Source organism: Taudactylus pleione, unplaced genomic scaffold (assembly GCF_031769625.1).
Source record: "Taudactylus pleione unplaced genomic scaffold, aTauple2 ptg000069l, whole genome shotgun sequence".
Taxonomy (NCBI): Eukaryota; Metazoa; Chordata; class Amphibia; order Anura; family Myobatrachidae; genus Taudactylus; species Taudactylus pleione.
The window spans coordinates 5,676,095-5,699,403 of NW_028284471.1; the positions used below are offsets into that span (position 1 = coordinate 5,676,095).

Genomic DNA, 23,309 nt, shown 5'->3' on the forward strand with positions numbered 1-23,309 from the left:
TCTAGTCGACCTGGAAACCCCGGAGTTCCATATCTCCACTTTGAGCTGTGCAGCCCAGAAAATCCGAAATTCCAACCTTCTATTGTAGGTGCTGAATGTGCTGGTCTTGTTTTCCTCTCCCTTGGAGGGAGCTGATCCTACCAGAATGTGGGCAATTCAGGTGAGAGACCACCCCTCTCACCACAATATATATATATTATATAAACATATATATAGTATTTAGAAAAGGGACTTGAAAATAAAACTTATCTTATGGAAAATAAATTTTAGCCCAGGACATTACGTCATAGTTACTGAGAGGTTCAGGAACTGAGGGCCTGATTTAGAGCGCTCGCTCTGAATCAGGGGGGTTTTTTTTTGGTGCGGCCTCCGGTCCGCTCGCATAGCTGTGGGTGACCACCCACAGCTATTGCGAGTGGCCAGGTGATGGTCGCTCGACCATCGCGACCATCGGGGCTTGTGACGAGACCCTTGCGGTAGAGTCTCATTCCCGCAAGCCCCAGTGAGCTTCTGGCTCTTAATAGAGCCGAAAGCTCACCACTGACATCACTCGTGATGTCAGTGGGGCCGCCCCCAAATGGCAGGCATTCCGTCGGGAACACCTCCGTTTGGCCAGCCACCCCCCCTGCCCGCCTCCAAAACGGTGCGAACTGTCGATCAAAATCGACAGCCGCCCCCTTTTGGTGCGAGACCCGGAGTGACGGAGCGACCGTCGCTAGTGTAACCCTGGTTAGGGTTATGGAGATATATTACATATAAATATACTTCATATATACAATTAAAACAGGTATATATAATTTAATTCATATATATATATATATATATATATATATATATACACAAGTCTGAGGTAAAATATATGTATTTATGTTTTCCTGAGGTAATTAAGATGTACAGGGCTTTGTGTATAAGGAAAAACATAGTCGGATCAGAGTAAATTGTTGTAATTAATTTATTTACAAAAGTGTAGGGAGTTTATTCTGGTGGGACATGTATATGTATTATATGCATTTATTGTATTGTGTTATTATTAACATACTGAGGTAAATTTACTATTTACATTTATTTCATATTTACTGAGGTAAAGCCATCAGCAGCAGCGACACGTGACATGTTAGGAATGTGCTAGAATGAGCACGAGCAGGTCAGATAGGTAGGCTATCATTAGTATAGGGACAGGAGAGAGGAGCTCGCGCTGCAGGCGGGAAGAAGAGGGTCGCGCGGCCAGGGAAAGGGTCACGTGCAGCATTGGTCAGGGGTATAAGTAGTAGTGGTCGGCGGCTCAGCCAGTCAGTCTGGTGTTCCCTTCCTCCAGTGCCTGCCCTCCTGTGACCCGGGCGGCCAGTGAGCAGCAATGGGCTTCCGGGCGCAGGGGGGCAGAGCCGGAGAGGGAGCTACTGCTGTTTCCCCCCTCCCGTGCCTGCTTGGCTACTCACCAAGCACTAGGGAGCGAGAGCGCTATGTAGTCAGAACGGAAGCCAGAGAGGGGCTTTCCGGACCTGAGGCGGTGCTGCTGCTTCTGGCGCTGTAGAGGAAGAGGCCGGCCGTGGCCAGAGACCAGCGTCATCGCTGGGGAGGTGCCGGCTGCAGTGACAGGTCGCCGGCGTCATTCCTGAAGGCGGAGCCGGCGACAGCTGATCGGGTGCTGGCGTCAGCACCAGGGGTGGACCTGGCCGCTGTGACAAGTTGCCAGCGTCAGCTGTGACAAGGCGCTGGGGGAGGAACTCGACAGCGCCCATTATCGGAGTGGGGGGAAGCCCTTCCATAGCAGTCAGAGGGGAGAAAGCGGTGCGCTCAGCTGTGCTAAGAGTCCCCACGTGAGTAGCAGCAGCAGCGCTGTTCTCACAAGGTAGTGAGTAAACCCTTTATATTTATAACTACTCACACCAGGGCACATAACTAGCAGCAGCCAAGTATATAAACAGCCTCTTAGGGCCAGCTGGCATAGGGAACGGAAGCAGTGTATATTTAAGAATCCAAACCCTGAAGGGTTAATGTAAATACAGAGGATTCATCAAGCCCTTTATTAAAAGGAAGAAAAGATACACATAGAAGCAGGCACTGATCCTGCTATTGCCTTGGATAATATTGATTAGAGAGATTGGATTGGGTATCCTACCATATATATTGGGATAGCCGCAACCAAAAGTGGTCTATTATAGCACTGGTTTCACCTCTCTAGACTTATAAGTAATGACTATTTTATGTCAGTGTATTTGATTGTAATATACATCAACACTACTAAGGAGGTTGGAGTTGGAGTTTAAAGTTGTCTGAACCATATATGCTCCACTAGATGACACAATGATTATTGCTCAGATGTTCTGGACATTATAAGGACACTCATCTGTTATAAAATCTGGACAGAAATTAATGAACTGGGCATAATCATTTATAGTAATATGTTTCCTGTAATGTTACTCTAATTATTACTCCATTTGCATATGGAAGTATCAAAAGGTCACATATGTATTGAATGTTATCTCAATATGTTCTAAATACACTTATAATACCTATTATATAAAGTGTTAACCTATAGTACAAGAAAATCTGAGTGTTTACTTACCTGGAGTGATTACAGTGGGAGTTCCCTTGCTGCGGAATCCATGGAAGGAAAAGACATTGGTGGTAAATGTGAAGTGAAATGATACAGTATTGTATGGTGACTAGACATAGTCTATACACCACACTATATATTCTATTACTGGGTTTTCCCAGGTGAGCCCTTTTGACATTAAAATAATTAACCTGGGTGGAGGCACTGACCATGGGGATGTACACCACTTAGAGGAATGCTAAGGGTGGGTACATTAGGAGTAGAATAAATGGGTGTTAGTAACCTGGTGACCCTTTAGAGGTAAAAGGGGGGTTACACTAGCCGGGTCTCGTGCATGCTCATGTCAGAGCTGGCTCCGAGTGGCCAAACATCGACCCGCTCGCGAGCACATAGCGCTTGCGAGTGCATCTGAATCAGGCCCTGAGTTCCGGCTGAAAAATAGCACTGTATATAGCACATATATCAGGGCCGTAGCTAGGGTAGTGCTGCCGGTGCCATCGCACAGGGCACCACAGGTCAGGGGGCACTGTTTGGGCCTGTCAAATTTCTGTTTATTACCATTCTTGCTTGTAGCTTCCTCTTATTGCATCCCCAGCATCTCCTGGCCTCCCCTATCTCTTCCCTGGCCCTTCCCCATAAAGTCATGGCCCTTTTTTGAGTGCATTATGTCTCATTGAAAAATGAGGGGGGCGCCAATGCTCTTTCTGGCACAGGGCACCAAAATTTCTAGTTACGGCTCTGACATATACACACACATAGCACACATACACACATATCACACACATACATGTATACACGCAAAGATACATACATTGTATATACATACCCTGGGCTGCGAGGAAACTTGCAGCCACTGGGCCTGATTCAGAGCCGCTCACAAAAAGCGAGCCCTCGCTCTGAATCAGGGCGGCCGCTTGTTTCTTTAAGTTGCGGCCTCCTGGCCGCTCGCATAGCTGTGGGTGACCACCCACAGCTTATGCGAGCAGCCAGGTGATGGTCGCGATGCTCATGACCATCGCGACCATCGGGCTTGCGACGAGACCCTTGCGGTAGGGTCTCGTGGCCGCAAGCCCCAGTGGACTACCTGCTCTAATAGAGCAGGAAGTCCACCTACTGACATCACGAGTGATGTCAGTAAGGCCTCCCATGAATGGCAGGCGTCCCTGCAAGAACGCCTCCGTTTGCCCAGCCAGCCCCCCTCCCCGCCCTCCAAACAGGGCGAGCTGTCAATCAACATCGACAGCAGCCCCTTTTGGATGCGAGCGCCAGAGCGAGTACTTTTTGCGCTCACTCTGGGGCTCGCGCACGGACATTCTGCTTACAGAGAGCTCTGGTGATCACACCTCTCTGTAGCTGCAGCTCCACGATCGTGATCTTGGTTTATTCGGAGGCAGAGAATCTCTGAAAAAAAAAAAATTGGCCCATCAGGGCGTGCGCCACTGGAGATGCATGTTCATGGATCACGACACTGTACTAATCCTAAGCACCTGGCAGGTGATAACCACAGGCAGAACGCAATTTCCCAGCAGTTGGCAATTAGAGACACGGAGCTTGTTACTGTTGCTGCACAGTTGGTGAATACAGGCACTGTCCTAACTAGCAGGACCAGATACCTTTTTTTCTGTAATATTGTATAATGTAGACAGGACCATTGAGAAATCTTCATAGCAGCTACACTAAAACCTACAGGCTCTATAAGATATTTAAGTTCATCATAAATATTGATTTGTGACAAAGTTTTATTTTGCAACAAGAAAAATCCACATATTGCAGAAGTAAAGTCCCACAGATGAGTCATCATTTACAGAATTTTTGTTTAACACCAGGCAATGGCGTAACAAATTACATATTAATGACCCCAGCGATGTATTTCAAGATTAAAAGCTATAGTGGGGTACATAGGACCTCATTCGTCGATCGCTAATCTGTGGGTTAACACCCACAGCTCTAGCGACCGATATGGGTGATGGTCGCGATGGTCAAGACCATCGCGTCCATCGGGGCTTACGAACAGACCCTAAGTTTGGGTCTGGGCACTCGTAAGCCCCAGGGAGCTTCCTGCTCTGATCAAGCAGGAAGCTCCCCACTGACATCAACAATGATGTTAGTGGGGCCGCCCCCAAACGGCAAGTGTTCTGGCGAGAACGCCTCAGTTTGGGCAGGCACTCCCCCTGCCCACCTCCCAAACGGGGAGAGCTGTCACTCACCATCGACAGCTCGCCCCGTCTGCTGTGAGACCTAGCGACAGAGCGTCCATCGCTAGCCGGGTCTCACGCATGCGCACGACGGAGCCGGCTCCGTCGTGTGCATGCCCAGTGGTGCAACATTGAGTCGGTTGCGAGCGCTCAGCGCTTGTGACCGACTCTGAATGACCCCCATAGTGTACAATAATCAGGTCTGATTATTGCTTAGTGTGTACACAACACTTAGGGCTGACAATTGTTTTAAAAGCAGAAGTATGTGCTCCTGACATCTGGTGTACTGCACGAAATGCGATGGTCATGATGAGCCGATATCATGCTGCAAATGTTGTGTGTACAGAGGGCCTGATTCAACAAGTAACGCACGGATGCAGACGCATGCACCCGTCCGCTTCGAGAATATGTTAATCAATGCATACGCACGGAGACCGCAGCACAAGATGCAGATGCCCAGCCCCATACTATGCAGCCCATCTCCCTTTACTCACAGCCTGATCAGTTACCAATATAGCGTAAACATCGGTAACATCAAGAACCATCGGGCCCATACGCACAGTAGTGGTTGACCTGACCTGCTGCAGGATTTTGGCCGCTTCCTGTGTACAGCTTACCGTATGGCTGCTTATGCCGCTGCACTGCCTTAATTATGCACGCCCCAATAACGGCATTATAACGCCTGCAATCGCCTGACCACCCCCCCCATCACCACCCACAAACAGCACTTCCTGTCAATAAATATCTGATGGGGTCTGCTTACCACTGCAAGTAGTCTGCGTACCATAACCCGACCGCATTGGCTAGTTCGCGCACGCGCAGTGCAATGCATGCGCAGTGCAAAACATCGGCCGAGTGCGTTCTCTCCTTTGCGTTTCTTGCTGAATCAGGCCCAGAGATCGTCCGGCATAGTGCATTAAAAAACGCAACCTCAGCAATCTTTAGGGACATTTATTGTTCAGATAGGAACAATAATGGAGTGGTGTGTACACTGGAAATCAGATATTTATAGGATCATTTCAGCTCTAATAATCTGTATATTGGTGTGGTAGAGAGGACAATATAAAAGCAAATGAGGGCAATTACACAGAAATAAAAAAAATACCCAGATGAGAGACACATTACAAATTACAATAAGATATAACTAATGAAATAGTATTTAAATCCAGTGTAAACAAATAGACATACAGAAAATATACAAATAATATAAAAAATAAACGTCAAATTATTATTATTATTTAAAAAAACAACAACAACAACATTACCTTTGAAAAAAAAAGACATTATGGTCTTAGGGGTTTATTTACAAAGCGTTGAGTTCTAAACCCGGAGCTTCCGATAGTGATAATTTTGGGCATAAACACGATTGGATGCACCAGGTTTTAGAACCCGATGCTTATTAAATAATCCTCTAAATCATGAATGACCGATTTGAGGTGAAAGTGTGCAGAGTATAAATGTAAATTAATATGAATCTCCTTTTTGTAGTCATTTTTATTTATTGCCACTTACAGGAGCCTGTGTAAACAATTAAATTCTAAAACAGGACAGGAGAGTTGAGTTGCTATTGTTTTTGGTATGAAAATGTCAGTAATTAAAACATGTTGGGATATTAATTTAACACACACACACACAAACCTTAGCGCTTACCAGCCAGAGATTCAAAAATCATTGCAGCAGTAAGTACAGAGGTGATTGCCAACCTCACTAAAGCAATAAAAAAGAAAAAATACTGCGCTCTGACAATACTGCTGGGACAAGGAACAACACAACCGCATTTTCTGTCAATAAACCATTTAATTATCTAAAAAACACAGTACAATAAAGGTACCATGCATACACCTAGAATATGGAGGACACAATATAAGACTCAACTATGAAAAAATGCACATATTACATTACAATATCTTATTAAAAGCCCTCATCAGGCTCTCCAGTTACTTTGTCGCTATCCCCTTGCCACAGGTGTTGGGGACTTATTATTGGAGCCTGATCAACTCCTTCATTTGTTTCCTCTCCCTGTGTAACTTTTAATAAGATATGAACATGGCTGATGAACATGTGATATTGCCTCTAAGGAGATTGCTGGCGAGGTACCGCCGACCATTGCCAAGATGCCCAGCTTGCACATATCACCCAGTTATGGTACCCCCAACAGGGGCAGAACTATGGGAGACAATGGAGGCGCCTGTCGGCCGGGCTCCAGCTCTGAAGGGGCACCTCCTCCATTGTCCACAACATATTCACCCTACTTAGGGCTGTAACTATGTACCCAGAGTGTACCGCCATGGCCACCCAATACACAATACATGGCACCCCTTCCCGGCACCTGAGAAGTTACCATACACTAGTGGAGAGCTCCGTGTCAGACCATCAGCTGCTGCCTTCGTCTATCTATAGCCTGTCTGCATGCAAATTGCTACATTACAGTGTCAGTGGCTGTGACGCGGGGGCAGGGCCGTATCTACCCCTTGGCCAGGATGGCACTCGCCAGGAGCGCCAGTCTATGGGGGGGCACTGCCCAGCGGTGCCACCTGCGGCCAGGGGGTATAATCACATAGTAGGCCACTCAGACACTTCCTGCTGGACTGGCAGACGGGTTGGATGACCCAGTCCTACCTCCTAAGCGACAGCGCCATGTGCCGACCAATAGCCACTCCTCCCACACTCCCTCTGAGCTGGCCTGAATTACGGCAGCAACAGCCAATCAGCTGCCACCAAATCCTGCTCCCTCACTGACTGACGGTGGTGCAAACTAATCAGTAGCTAGCACCACTGTCCAAGGTTCCGTCAGTAGTGCCAGCTGCTTATTGGATTGCGCCACCATCAGTCATTGCTGGGTCCCACTAGCGCAGGCCAGGGGGGGGTTCTAAGTACCTAGAGACCCCCTCCCCCTGACAGACTGATTCACGATTCACCCCCTACACTGGCTGCAGTGGGGCGGAGGAAACACAGCAAGCTCTGCCTCCATATAAACCGCGAATCGCGGCATTTAAGTTATGAGGGGGCGGGGCCTAATGCATCTACATGCCAACCCCTTTAACAACCTGTACCAGCACCAGCTGCTGCATCAAATGTGTAAGTATGCATGTGTGTATGTGTTAGTGTGTATGTGATAGTGTGTGTATACTCTGCATGTGTTAGTGTGTATACATGTGAAGCTATGTGACCCCCCCGCCCACAACAGCCATTGACCTCCACCTTCAGCTCGCTGCCCCCCAGCAGGTGGTACTTTTGAGGCAGCTGACGCACGTTCAGCAGTTTGGAGATGTTCTTTCTCTCCATGGCCTCTGGGAAGCAGTGCGGCTCGGGCTGCGGGAATGGGGTAGGAGTCTATAGGCTGTACCTGTAACAGGTGAGCGCTGTCTCGCCCTCCTTTGCAGGTGCTGGCCCATCTCAGGCTCCATGCATGGAGGACATGGGGAGGAAACGGCAGCCATGGGCATGACGATGAGACCCTACTCCGCGCATGTGCGACCCCCGTTCCGCTAACTGAGCCTGCCTCTGCAGAACATCACACCATAGGGGGGCTGCATCTGATATGGGGTCTGCAGAGCATAACATCTTAAGGGTCTGCACCTGATATGGGGTCTGCAGATCATATGCATGTGTATAAGGGGTGCTACTGTGTGAAGTAACATGTATAAGGGGTACTGTGTGGCGTAATGTGAATAAGGTGTACTACTGTGTGGCGTAACGTGTATAAGGGGAACGAATGTGTGGCGTAACATGAACAAGGGGTACTACTGTGTGATGTAACATGTATAAGAGGTACAATTATGTGACATCAAGTGATTAAGGCAACTACTGTCTGGTGTATTGTAAATAACAGACATTACTGTGTGGTGTAATGTGAATAACGGGCACTACTGTGTGGTGTAATTTTAATTGGCACTAATGTGTTGTCACACCCCTTTCCCATGATGCTATGCCCCTTTATTTTTGGTTTTTAGAGGGGGGCGCCAGTCCCTTACTTTGCCAGGGGTGCTTGGACCCCTAGATACACCTCTGCACGGGGGCACTAAATTATAACTTGCCTCGCAGATTTTCCTGCGCACCTCTATGGGGTGTGAGGCAAAGCTTCCAGGATTGCAAATCACTTGCATCACACCAAATTGAATATCCTCATAAATGTCTAGGTATGATGTATACTGCGTGAAGAAACTTTGGCTGTAGAACTAAGTAGAGGTGTAATTACATAGTAACAGGGGATGCACCCTCTCAAAAGCTCTGTGTGTATGTTTTTTTTTTCACTCACATGGGTGCCGGTATAAAACATTACTAGGGGGCCCTCATATGTCTTCTTATAGAAAAGAGTTGCAAATGATGGCACTTATATAACATTCTATTTTGTTAAGTTTTGAAAGTGGTGGCATAGCGGGGGGCATGGTGCAGAATAGGGGGAACTTGGCGGGGGACATGATGCTGAATTGGCGGCAGAGTGGGGGCATGACTGTGCATTTGTGTCATCATGGTCTCTCCCCCGCTACATAATGCAGGGATTACCAGCATAGTGAAGCAGGGGGCGAGGTTATTATGATGCGATTCAGTGCAAATCGCATCATCAGCCCCTCACTGCTGTGTTTGCGGCAGTGCGGGGGGATCTGGGGGCCATCCAGCTGGTTGGGAGATTTTTCGGGAGCCTCCCAGCCTGGAGAGTAGGGAAATATGAATTGTATGTAAATTGGAATGTTCCAGTGTTTATCAATAATACAATCCATTTTTCTGTGTCCTGTTTAAAGTCTAAAATGATTACAATATACAGCATAATATGAATGGCACTAAATAAATAAATAACAATAATAACAATCTATAGAATAATGTTCTGTGACATGTCCCATCTCCGTCATGCTCAGTGGGAACAGCTGCAGTGACAGAACAGACCAGGGGAGGAGTACCCTGCAGTACCAGCATAGGGAATCGGTATTTAATGCCGGCGGCTGAATAGCCACCCCTAATACCAAGATCAATACCAACAGCGGAACCCCGATGGACCTAATTCCCGACTGGGGATGGTAAGTTACCTAACCATCCCCTCTCCCCCCCTAACCCTCCCTTAGTGGTGCCTAACCCTAATCCCCCCCTCCCTGGACCCTAAACCTAACCCCTCCCGGGGGGTGCCTAACCCTAATCCCCCCCCTAGTGGTGCCTAACCCTAACCCCCCCTTTCCCTACCCTAACCCTACTGGGGGATGCCTAACCCTAAGTCTCCCAGGGGGTCCCTAAACCTAATACGGTTAGACACTAAGACACCCAGCTTACCTTCGTTCAGTATGCCGGGTATCTGTATTTTGTAGTGGGGCTAATGATAGGCGTCAGGATTTCGACGCCTATCTTTAGTCCCGTCGGGCTGTCAGTGTCGTGGGCGCCGGTATCCTGACTGCATCCCCCAGCATAGGTTAAGAATAGAATCACAGGAAAAAATGTATTAAATTTCTATAGATATATTACAAATGGTACATTTTACTTAATTGCCAAAAATTCATAAATGCTCCATAAGCCCACATGGCAGACCTATTATGTTCAGATATTAACGTTATAACTTCCAGTTTGTCCAAGTAATTAGAGCTCTTTCTTCAGTGGTCACTGAGAGTGATGCCAATTTGTGTAATTTACTTCTACTTGAATAACAGTCTATCTGCAAATCTAGTTTTTATGTTGCGAGTTGCGATGTTCATTCATTGTATAGTATAATTAAGCTTCAACATTGAGTATCTGCTGTTAAATATTTTCTTTTTCTTAAACATGATATGCCCCTGCAACAGTTATTTGTATTAGATGACATTCAATTTATTTTATCCTATAATTATTTTAAATTCAGTAATACATTATATATAGAATACATATTAATACATAGCTTTCGGTTAAATTGTGTGAACTTCTAGAATGGTAAAGAAAAAGATTTTAAGAACATCAGCGCTACATTAACTTAAGCTGGCCATACACGCTACAATTATCGGGGAGATGCGCCTTATATCGGCAGATCGCCCCGATAATTGTAGCGTGTGGGGGGGGCGACAGAGGGTTAAATATTGCTCGGTCGGGCATGCCGGATTGTCCAGCATGCCCGTCCGATGCGATATTTACCGGTAAACTGTCGGCCGCATCAGCCCAGCCGCGGCCGTCAGACAGATATTTCCTGTGTTCCTTCCCATGGAAGGAACAGGGAAATGTCTCCTCCCCCGGGGACGGTGCGCGGATGTCGGGCTGGAAATCTCACAGTGTATGCCGGCGACATCTGCGGCTGGCAGGCTGCCAGATAAAATGCCTGTCGGTCTGACAGACATTTTATCTGGCCGTGTATGCCCAGCATTAAATACACAATATTTAGATATTTTCAGGCTAAACACAATAATGAACCCAATTTTTCGATCCTGTATTGTAATTTAAATGGAATTATACAGGGACTTTAGGTGGCTACAAAATAGCATTAATCCACAAAAATAAGGAGAATCATGCTGAATTTATACTCTAGAAACCCTACCAAAGGGTTTAATGATGGTTTTAAGCTTAATGTCTTTTTTAAATGATCATCTTTCTTTTTATTTATTCATGTGTGATTTTTTTTATAAATTGTATATTTTATGTATGTCTATTTTTGTAAACTGTTTTAAAATGTTATTTTATTTTTTATTAACTACTGTGAGCCTCTCCACCTCAGCATTATATATATTGTCCTTAAAGCCAATAAAAGAGAACTTTAAGTTATTTGCAACAAGTGCTGATGCAATGTTTTTGTTATTAAACTTGTGTTTGTGGCAATGGATTTGCAACAGGGTTTGAGTGGTGAGTGTTGCCTTAAAGCTGTCTACTCTCCAGCCTCCATGCCTTGTCACTGGTTCCCATTGAATTTATAGGCTGTACTGGTTTGGCTTATAAGAATTACTCTACAGTATGTAAAAGATGCTGAGTTTTACAATTTCTTACACCCCCTATGTATTTCTCTGTCATCATTATTATTGGACAGTCTGTTTACATGATTCTGTTGCTTTGGTAATAAATGAGAAAATTAATATTATGAACCTTTTATTATTTTTCAGAATAAACCAAGAGAGAATCCAGGAGGGGGTGGTAAGTATCCTGTATGTGACATGGGAACATCTGAGCTTCTGTTGCCTGAGCAGTTGTTCTAACTATTGTGTTTCCCCACAGGAGATGATTCCTCTGTCCTGGTGGCTTTATATGACTATGATGGTGTACACCCTGAGGATCTGTCTTTTAAAAAAGGGGACTATTTGCATTTAATTTTGGAGTAAGTTGCACAGTAAAATTCAGAGTTCTATCCCTATGACTAGTATCATCATCATTTCAACACTAACAGGCAAATTTATCACAATCCGCAAATAAAATGCGGTTGTGATGAGATCATTTTGACTAAACACGAAAATGTTGAAAATATCTGAAGATCAAGAATGTATTAACATTTGTATCACGGGACAAAAAACTCTGGGCCTGATTCAGACCCGCTCGCGAGCGTTGAGCGCTCGCAAGCAGGTCGATGGTGGCCCAGTGCGCATGCGTACAATGGAGCCGGCTCCGTCATGCGCATGCGCGAGACTCGGATAGCGACAGGCAAACTGTCGCTCCGGGTCTCGTACCAAAGGGGGCGTGCTGTCGATGTTGAGTGACAGCACGCCCCCTTTGGTGGGCGGGCCGAGGGCGTGGCTGCAAAGACGGAGGCGTTCCCTTGGGAAGGTCTACCGTCTGGGGCCGGCCCCACTGACATCACAAGTGATGTCAGTGGGAGAGCTTTCGGCTCTGTTAGAGCCGAAAGCTCTCTGGGGCTTGCGGCAACGAGAGCCTACCACAAGGGTCTCGTCGCAAGCCCGATGGTCGCGATTGTCTTGACCATCGTGACCATCATCAAGGCCGCTTGCTACAGCTGTGGGTGGTCACCCACAGCTATGCGAGCGGCCAGGAGGCCGCTCTAAAAAACAAGAAGGCTGGCCCTGATTCAGAGCGAGCGCTCTGTCAGAGCGTCCGGCTCTGAATCTGTCCAAGCGATGTGTCCGCATCAGGCTTTCACAAACGCCTTCACTTGCGAGGGCACACTCTGCACGTGCCCAGTAAGGCTGTGCAGAGTGTGAAGATCGGTATGCAGCTTGTATTAGATAGGACACTGGCTGTATGCATAAAGAAATACATATTGTAATAGAAAATAAATGAAAAATAGCTTACCTGCACCCAGGGATTGGTGAACTCCTTCTGTTACCCGGTCAGCTGAACTGTGCGGTCATCTGAGGTGCTGGCCAGGATTTTCACTGCACTTCAGCTGACCACCCAGATGACAGAAGGAGCTCAATGATCACCGATCCCTGGGTGCAGGTAAGTTATCTTTTATTTATTTTCTGTTTCAAACATCTATTTTCTTTATGCATGCAGTCTTCTTTCTGCATGCAGCCGTGTGCCCCTTCTGTTGTTTGAGCGGTGGGTGAGTTGCTGGATGGATCTCCATGCAGCTCACTCATCACTCACTATCAGCCTGCTGTGCACACTACAGCAGGGGAACGGGTGAGGAATCACCCTCTCTACCCTGCTGAACGGAGGAAAGCCTCTATAATGCCATGTCACAAGCTGCAGCCACGTTCCGTTGGATGGTGAATCTATCAGGCCGGTTGCTGGGAGACAGACCGCCATGCTGTCAGCGCATGAAGTCCTCCATTTAGGCGGTACGTCATCCCTGCTGGAGTGGGATTGGTGTTTCCTCCTTTTTCTGTCCTGCTGGAGCGTTGCTCAGGTGCCGGTAATAGCGTATCACGTGTTTCCGGTTCCTGGTGGTCGAGTCTCCAGTACCTTAGCCTGCTTGTGTCATCTCGGCGGCACTAGCTATACTCCAGCGTCCTGCAGCTTGTGTCATCTCGGCGGCACAGGTCGCACTCCATCGACTTCCTCCGCTAGTGTCAACCTGGCGACATTAGCCGCACTCCAGTGTCCAGCTGCTTGTGTCATCTCAGCGGCACTAGTTGCACCACGGCATCAGCTGCTGCACAGCTCAGAGGCTGGATCCGCTACCAGCCCGCAAGGCTGCTATACCAAAGACTTTAAACTAGGGATGTGCAGGCTCGGATAGGTTCGAATTTGCATGCCGAGTTTGGATTTTTCCCTCCAAAAATCGGGTCTCAGAAAGAGGCAAAACATCATCTTTCATGGACAAACATCATCTTCCTTGGACTTTTGTCCAGGAATGATGATGTTTGTCCATGAAAGATTAAGTTTTGCCTCTTTCTGAGACCCGATTTGTGGAGGGAAAAATCCGAACTCGGTGTGCAAATTCGAACCTATCCGAGCCTGCACATCCCTACTTTAAACCACTTTCAGCCCCTAAGGATGCTACACATCCCAGTGGCTGCATCTTCCACCAGCCCTCAACCCTGCCAGTGGCTACATCATCTACCAGCGCTCAAGATTGTTATACGGCCCGTGGCTGCATCATTCCACGAGGGGTACCCCAACCATAAGTCCATAGACTCTTTGTTCAGTCCACTAGGATTCATGACATGCCATCTGTAGATGGCATTCATTTTATGAGACTACCTTGGATATTTTTTACAATTTACTTTTAGTAAATCTGAACAGATCGCATTCCCCATTACAGGTATAATGCGATCTACATACTAAATATATGTGAATTTTACTCCAAAAGCCCTTTCATACATTTAAGTGACCCTTGTTTTCACATTATTTTAGTAAAAAAATATCATGATAAATATGTCCCTAAGAGAGACATTAGACAAAACTTCCCCTCAGAGTTCTTATTCCTAAGTGGGGTTTCTTTTTGCATTATTTAGATTTGTATATATTAATATGAGACAGAGAAGCCTTACTGCTTGGTCCATAATTAGTAATTTCACTAGTTAAAGGTAACCTGAAATTCCACTGCAGCTGTAGTAAAATATATATTGCCTCCATGCTCCACTACTGACAGCTGAGCTATAGCCCCTCCTACATTTTTGGGTCAGTGCGCTAATGAAACTCAGCCCATGTGCTGACACCCTGTTACCAGCCAATTACATCCCTTGAGCCACATGTGGAGATGTCTGTAGTTGTTATGCTCTTGGCTACTGGACACGCACAGTGTGAAATACCCAAGATTGGCCTTGTGTACAATTCTGCATAAACCTCTAATGGTGAGAGAGCAGTGCCCTCTGGTGGCCAAGTCCTCAATGAAATTAAAAACGTTAATTTGCATTAACTGCTGAAGCATCTCTCATATATGGTACGATCCTTGTTTTATTTAACAAGACGATTTCTGCAAAATATATGTTGTTATCAAATATTTATGATTTTTTAGTATATAGGGCCGTATTCAATTAGGTGCGAAAAGTCCCGGACTTTTTGCATGCTGGACTTTTCGGCGTCAACGCTGTTTTTGCATGCGAAAAAATATTGTGTGCATCACCACATATCCCCGTATTAAATCAGAAAGCGCCGAAAACGGCACACGGCGAATTCGGAACCAGCGAAAAGTCCTGTCAAAAATGGGGAAAACAGTCTGTGCCCCCCGAAAAGCTGCACTAACATAGGGGATCAGTATAGGAGTGTTCTAGTACCCCTAATAAAGCTAATCTGTTTTTTTTCTCTAATAGCTTGCTATTAGCGTATTTGCATAAGTGGTGAAGAATGGCATTAAGCAATATTTTTTCATCAAAATAACTAGTCCCAGAAAATTTGGGGTACATGAAAATGGGTGCTAATGTGTAGTTTTAACAAAACTTAAAAAATCCACCAGCCGCAAGCACCTGCAATCTTAAAAACACCTCGGGCATACTTGGGGAGCCCCCTGGAGTCTATTTAGCTAGTGTTTACATTTGTCCCCCAACTTTGTTTTTTTTTTACCCCCAAAATGAAAGTACTTTTTTTTTTACACAGTTTACCTTTGCAGGGCTGTCCCAAGGGTGCAGGGTGGTTCCTGCAAGTTTGCACCCCAAAACCCCAATTCTGCACTTTTTTTTTTTTTTGCATTGACTTTCCACACTGGCGAAAATTATTTGGAATTGAAGACGGGGATACGTTTTCGCCAGGCGAAATTATGTCACCGGCAAAACATTTTAGCCGAAAACGGCTTGTCACACCTAATTGAATACGGCCCTAATGCTGGCCATACACGGTGCGATGCACCGTGTAGTGCGACTGCCGATCCGTCAGCAGACGGATCGTGCTGTCACTGCCGGCATTCGTGCGGTCCCCACAGACCGCACGATATGCCAGCTTCCCCCTCCTTCATCTGAATGGGATCGTACATCGCATCCCAGGTCAGATGGTTTCGCAGGAAGACCTGGGGATGCGATGTACGACCCCGCGGGAGTGCGCAGCATGATATCAGGTACAATATAGTGCCCATACACGGCACGATATAGTAACTATATCATGCTGATCCGTCGGATCGGCACGTATATCGTGCCCTGTATGGCCACCTTAAGTCTCTTTACAGACCAGTAAACCTAAAAATAAGTTTGTTTCATTTCAGAATGTATTCTGTGCCATTCTCAAATATATATAACTGTTCCCATACCAAAGACAGAGTAATGATATCTGCTCATGTTGTGTCTCCCTCCAGGGGCGTTTCTAGAGAGGAGGGGGACTGTGTGTAGTCTCCGACACGGGTCCCCTCCTCTCTCTCCGGCGGCCGGCAGCGCACTGAGTTGTGCGCGGCCACCGCCGGAGTTATAGACTCTGGGCGTCAGAGTATGCCCGGAGTCTATAGAGTATGCGCAGGTCACCGGGAAAATGGCCGCGGCGGCCATTTTCCCTGTACTGCGCATGCGCAAATGATGGGAAAATGGCCGCTGCTTTTCCAGTCATTTTTCCAGCGCCGGACCCCCGCCGACGTGGGACTCCGGACTAATAAGTCATATTATGGGTGCAGGGTGTGTGGTGTGGGGCCCCCCTGGACCCAGGGGCCCGTGTTCCCCGCACACCCTGCACCCATTATAGATATGCCCCTGTCTCCCGCACAAATGACAGTCTAATATGAAATGTCTTTAGTTTCAGCAAGTTCCTTTAACTTTTCTTATAGATATTTGTACAGTATGTCTTTTATATGTGTTATAAGGATTCTGCCAATTATTACTGAATTTTACTTTGACTTCCACAGAAGTGAGCTTGTTAGTAGAATAATACCTTTATTTCTTCTTGGCAACAGGTCAGGAGAGTGGTGGAAAGCACGCTTGGTGACTACAGGAGAAGAGGGCTATATCCCAAGTAATTATGTGGGACGAGTTAATTCTCTCGAGACTGAGGAGTGAGTCTCACTTATTTCACCTTTGTCTGTCTCCCTGTCCCCCAATACCTGTCTGTCCACCTCTCTACAGTCTTCCAGTTGTGTATTTTTATCTTTTAAAACAAAAAAAAAATTAGTTTCAGTGCAATAGAGGTGGTCCTGATGGATGGTTGCTAGTCCCCAGCTGGGTGAAAGAATAATGGGAGAGTTAATGCCGCTTAGTTCTTGCCGTGATAAGATGAATTGATGTGGGATCCTTAACGCGTTTCATCATAACCCACGTGACTTTTTCAAACCATCCATCAGGAGGACCTCTATTGCAGATTCCGAAGACGCACGGACGGAGGGTCCAGACATTTCAAGACCGCAGTAACGTGAGTTGGCACACGGCTAACATCAGGTGGTGCACGCTTGCCTTATTTTCATAGAAGCAGGCACATTTAACAAGCGGTTTATACCGTAAGAGGGTCTATATATATGCATTCTGGCATACTCATATTGGATATCCAAGTCCTTGGTACTGACTGTTGGGAATTTCCCTATTAAACAACGATTCAGTTAAGTCCTCCTTGCATAATCCATTTTTTGGCATACACTGCATGTTTTCAGTATTACCCGGGCTACGCTATGACTTTATGTGCTGACTGCTATATTTCTATAGTGAATCCTTCATTGTGGGGATCACATTGATACTTTTAAACAGAAAGGTTTTTTAATTAAAATTAACTGCTACATATTGCAACATCTTGGATTGATTTCTTTTCCTTTTTAGCTTTCAATATGCTACAATTTTTTTACATTAGAAGGCCTTCTAAGTCTTTTTATTTTACTGTTCATATATATGTATCATTTATGTTTTTTTTACCCTTCCTCCCTTTCATACTAAGTTTATTCTATAAGTTTTAGATTACGGATAACACTGTGTATTTTACTGTTTAGTAATTTTGGATATTAAATATGTGTGACCTCATAATATGGCTTTATAATACACAACTATGGGCCTGATTCAGAGTCAGGAATAGAGTAAGAAAGAGCCAGTAACTGCATCTTGGTAAAACAATGCTGCACTGCAGGTGGGGCAGATGTAACATGTGCAGAGAGATTTAGATTTGGGAGGGGCATGTCCAAACTGACATCTAAATTGCAGTGTGAAAATAAAGCTGATCCAGCATTTGTGGGCTACATGCAAAAGCAGCCAGTGTTTACCCTGCATGCAAAACATGTATGTATTTGCAGCCCTTGCTTTGCTACATGGTATGTCCAGGTACACAGTTACTTACCCTATCTTACTCTATTCCCAACTCTGAATCAGGCCCTATGGCCGATGATAAAGGAATTGAGAGCTATGCAGAAGCATAAATACGAGTATTTTCAGACTGATCTTTTACACCTAATGTAGGGCCAGTGTAAATGTGCACTGATAATGTTGGCAGGAGTTAGGGGTGATCCATCTGCAGAGATACATATAACTCTGCATACAGGCAAATATACGCATTTAGTTCTGCACATGCAATGTGGGTGCAAGTAAGGCCAACTTGAATTAAATTCTGAATAGGCCCCACATTCCCCCAATGCTGTGTTTGTTGCTAGGCAAGATTTGGGCCTTACAGAATCTTCTTCTTAGTATTATTATCATTTATTTATGTGGCGCCACAAGTGTTACGCAGTGCCTTACATAGTATATAAACAAATAGGTGACCAGTGACTTACAGTACAATACAATACACTACAGGACCAGGACATGGATAATATATATTGCTACATTAGCGACCATAACACCCAGATAAGCAGCAGAGCAAAGCAACCAAGTGTTAGGTGCCCTAGTGGTGAGTAAGAAGTAGATGAAAGTAAAGTAGGGAGAAGTACAAGAGGTTAGAGGGCCCTGCTCGTAAGAGCTTACATTCTAAAGGGAAGGGGTAGACAGACAGGGGTGACACAGATGGGGTAGACAGGAAGGAGCAGGTAGCAGCGGGTTAGGATGAGAGCTAAAAGGCTATGATGAAGTAGTGGGTCTTGAGAGCCCGTTTGAAGGTTTTTAGAGAGGTGGAGAGTCTGATGGGAAGCGGGAGAGAGCTCCAAAGGTGGGAAGCAGCACGGACAAAATCTTGGAGGAGGGAGTGGGAGGAAGTGATCACTTGGCATGAGAGGCGGCGTGTATTTGTTAAACGAAGAGGGCGGACAGGAGAGTGAAGGAAGATGAGGTCAGAGATGTAAATGGTCTGATAGTTCTCATAAAGGTATTTTTTATCTAGCCATAAGAGTCCTCAGGAAAAAGGTGTCTACTTTTGAAGTGATTCAGTTTACACAGTTCAATGGAAGACAATTTCAGATAAATATTTCAATTATATGGAACAAATCTTCTGCGGGGGGAGACTGAGGGTTAAGGTTAGGGTTAGGGTTAGGCTGCGGGAGAGGGAGAGTTAGGGGAAGGGATAGAATACTTACCTGCATGCGTCAGGATTCCGCTCCAGGTGATGAAGGAGGGGAAAAGAATAATGTATTGAACGAAGCATGAAATTCCACCGATCTCTGAAGTCTTTATTCCAGGAATAAACAAATATCAAACAGAGTGTCTGAATCAAAATACTACTCACCCTGGGAGTGATCACTTTACCTACACATTTTTCGATTGCACAATGTATCGTTACATACTGCATGTAACTATTTTGTGCCATCCATTACATTGTCCCATCTGCTGTGAGTGTAGATAGTAGCCGTCTGTAAAGAGAAGCCACTCAAAGCTCTAAGCAGCGGTTAAGGGAATAAATGTGGCCTTTCAATTTGCAGCTGTCAAGGTGGGAAAAAGTCAACTAGTTTCGCTGTCTCAGAGCTTTCTCAAGACATAGTCACACATCTCATGCCTTCCTTTATCTATGGTGGTAGTAATTAGAAAATTCCACTCAGTTGTGTTCAAAAGGATTTTTAGCAATTATTATCCTTTTATTATTATCCTTTATTTATATGGCACCACAAGTGTTCCGCAATGCCTTACATAGTACATAAACAAATAATTTGACAAGCAACTTACAGTACAATAAAGTACAATATAGGACATGGATAATATACATTGCTACATTAGTGACCATAACACGTAGATATGCAACAGAGCGTAAGCAACCAAGTGTTAGGTGCCCCAGTGGGGGGGTAAGAAGTAGAAGAAAGTAGAGTAAGGAGAAGCACAAGAGCTTACATTTTAAAGTTAACTCCAATGCTCAGAGTGACCATAATAAAACATTGTTAAAACAAACAACTTTGGGGGTCATTCAGACCCACTCGGGAGCGGCAGTACGCTCGCAAGTGGGTCGATGTTCCCCACTGCGCATGGGAGGGAGCTCCGTCCGCACATGCACGAGACCCGGCGAGCGACGGGCTTTCCATCGCTCGGGGTCTCGCACCAAAGGGGGCGTGCTGTCGATGTTGATTGACAGCACGCCCCCTTTGGTGGGCGTGCCGGGGGCGTGCCTGCCAGACGGAGGCGTTCCCATGGGAACGCCTACCGTCTGAAGCCGGCCCCACTGACATCACTAGTGATGTCAGTGGGAGTGATTTTGATCAGATAGAGCCAAAATCACTCCAGGTCTTGTGGCTGGGAAACCCGACCTCATGGTTTCCCTCGCAAGTCAGATGGTCGCGATGGTCAAGACCATCGCGACCATCTTTTTGCACACTCGTATATGCTGTGGGTGGTGACCCACAGCTATACGAGCGTCCAGGAGGACGCTCCATTTTAATGGAGGAGGGCCCTGATTCAGAGCGAGCGCTCTGGTCAGAGCGTCCGGCTCTGAATCAGGGCCTTTGTTTCCACATAATAAAATTGTTACATGTTTATAATCCTTATGACTGAGAACTATCTATTAATATGCTTATTATCTACTGGTTATACATTTTCTTGATTATGTTCCTTAGGTTATATTTTTTATTCTAGAGTGCGCCGAAAGGACAAATAAATTATTTTCTCTATAGTTTTAATACTTAGGCATAAACTTACATATATATATATATATATATATATATATATATACAGTAAATATATATATTTATATATAGTTTCAGGTTTTATAACTACAACTATTTGAAAACTCATATATTTTAATTTTTCTATCTAATAAATATGAGAGAGAGAGAGAGAGAGAGAGAGAGAGAGAGAGAGAGAGGGAATATTCTAAAAAGGGGAACATATAGCAAAGGTACATAAATGAAATAGATTATTTTGTTCATTGTTTCAAATTAAATATGATTAATTATTCAAATATGTTGCCATGTACAAAGTATCTAAATACATAACATAAAGATAGTACTAAAAGCATGCATGTATAAGTATACACACAAAATATATCTGCACGTCCAAACAACCATGTGTATAGTTACAGGGTAGAGACAATAGAAACAAGGATAAGGAAGCCAAGAGAGAAAATCAGCTACAAGGTGCGAGGTTATATTAGGGAGAGGAAGACATACAGGAATTAGTTTTATTTGTAGGGGTATAGGATTTTAATAGAACATAAGGATAAGGAATTCTCAATAGAAGTTTCACACTAATGTATAAATTGCTATTATATATAATGAATATAGAATATACCCCATGCTCCTGGGCATTCCAGGCTCAAGCAGTGACCAGCGTCTTCTTGCATGAACACAGAGCATCCCGCACATTGGGATGCATAGATATTTCTTAGTAATAGATACCTTAATTGGCAAACCATAAAACAGAGAGAAATTCCCAATAATGGGGGAATTTGGGATATGATGCTGTTAGGGAAGTAATTCCACTATAGAAAGGGATATGAATAGTCCCCTGTTCTTGGGTATTCTATGCTTAAGCAGTGATTGATATCTTCTTTCAGGGGCACAGACTTGTACATAATAACACAGGGACCACCACCTTTAATTGCTAAGCAAGGACCCACATACCACAATAACCAAGGCTTTTTTTAATCCATGGAGGTGAAGTCCAGAGCCATATTTAGGCCATTGGGATGAAGTATGTCAAGCTTAAAAATCCTGGAGGACTCCCCAACACACAATCTCTTGAACCTATTGTCTTATAGTTTCCTCAAATTGCTTCAAAATTGTGACGGTAATACTACTGGGATCTCCTCCATGGAACTGCAAAAACTTTTTTTGAAAAATGAGTTTGTATTTTCTTAATAATATTGCATCTATGTTCCCTGAATCTCATCTTTATTGATCTTGTCGTTCTATCTACATGCTGTAGAGTATAAGAGCAGTCCAGAATATAAATGTAATAAGTTGGTCTCACAGTTCAGAAATTGTTTGATGAGGAATATTTTGTTTTCTGAACTAGATTTTAGAGTGACACTTTTATTATTGATATGTCTACAAGCTAAACAAATATATTTATTACATATAAAACAACCAACTGGTTTGGATGGAAGCCAATTGGTTGTTAAGAGATTAGAAGGCTCTTATTTTAAATCACTTGGTGCCAATATATTTCTGAGATTTCTATTTTTCTTGAAAATAATATTCAGTCTTGGCTCTACTTAATGTCCTTGTACGGCTAGAAGTCTAGATCTAGAGATGGAACTAGCATACTCCCTAGCTTCTCTTAACAATTTCTCTGGATAGCCATATACTACAAACAGCATTAATGACTATTATACACTATAGACAATATTAGTGACCACCATGTACTACAGACAGCATTAGCCCGAACGAACAGACAGACCCCTAAACTGAGGACATTAATTTATATTTTTAGAGATATATCTGTAAATGTTTGTATGATAAATACATATAAATCTTCTATATCTTAAAAAACTAATTTTATATATGTCGTAAGATCATATTTGGTTAATTTTTCTAAACTGTACTAGAACCATGACAAATAGAAAATGATTGACTTCTATGGGTGACAGTGCTTTTTTAAATAATTACCGATGCATTATTTTTCATAAATGTATTATTAGCTTGATAATTAGACCAATATTTCCACGACTCTTACAGTAAAAAAACTCTGCTAAAAATGCATCTTTTCCCTCCTCACTTATTGATAAACCATTTCCCTGAACTATTTTTTGAAAATTATTATTGCGAACATTGGAACTTGTTCTATATGTCTGATTTTGTGTTCTTTTACAGATGGTATTTTAAAGGGGTTGGTAGAAAGGAAGCTGAGCGGCAATTGCTGTCCCCTGAGAATCAGACTGGAGCCTTCATGATACGGGACAGTGAGACTATGAAAGGTGATTGAGGCTGTATATGGCTGGCATTATGTAACAATGTTACTATCTGTGAACTTGCATCTTTTAGGATCAAGTCTTTACATTTTCAGCGAAACAAGCAAGTGTGTTGGGGAGGGGGGGCACTGTGACAT

General features: G+C 44.5%; 1 protein-coding gene across 1 annotated transcript in view; it reads left to right on the forward strand.

Moving 5' to 3' along the window:
* HCK (HCK proto-oncogene, Src family tyrosine kinase) overlaps window positions 1-23,309 on the forward strand; it is a 50,436-nt gene that overhangs the window by 20,710 nt on the left and 6,417 nt on the right. Inside the window, exons 3-6 of the mRNA XM_088467160.1 lie at window positions 11,793-11,823; window positions 11,905-12,004; window positions 16,895-16,993; window positions 23,075-23,178. Of these exons, the coding sequence (XP_088323286.1) occupies window positions 11,793-11,823; window positions 11,905-12,004; window positions 16,895-16,993; window positions 23,075-23,178 (334 nt within the window). The remainder of the gene's footprint in view (window positions 1-11,792; window positions 11,824-11,904; window positions 12,005-16,894; window positions 16,994-23,074; window positions 23,179-23,309) is intronic.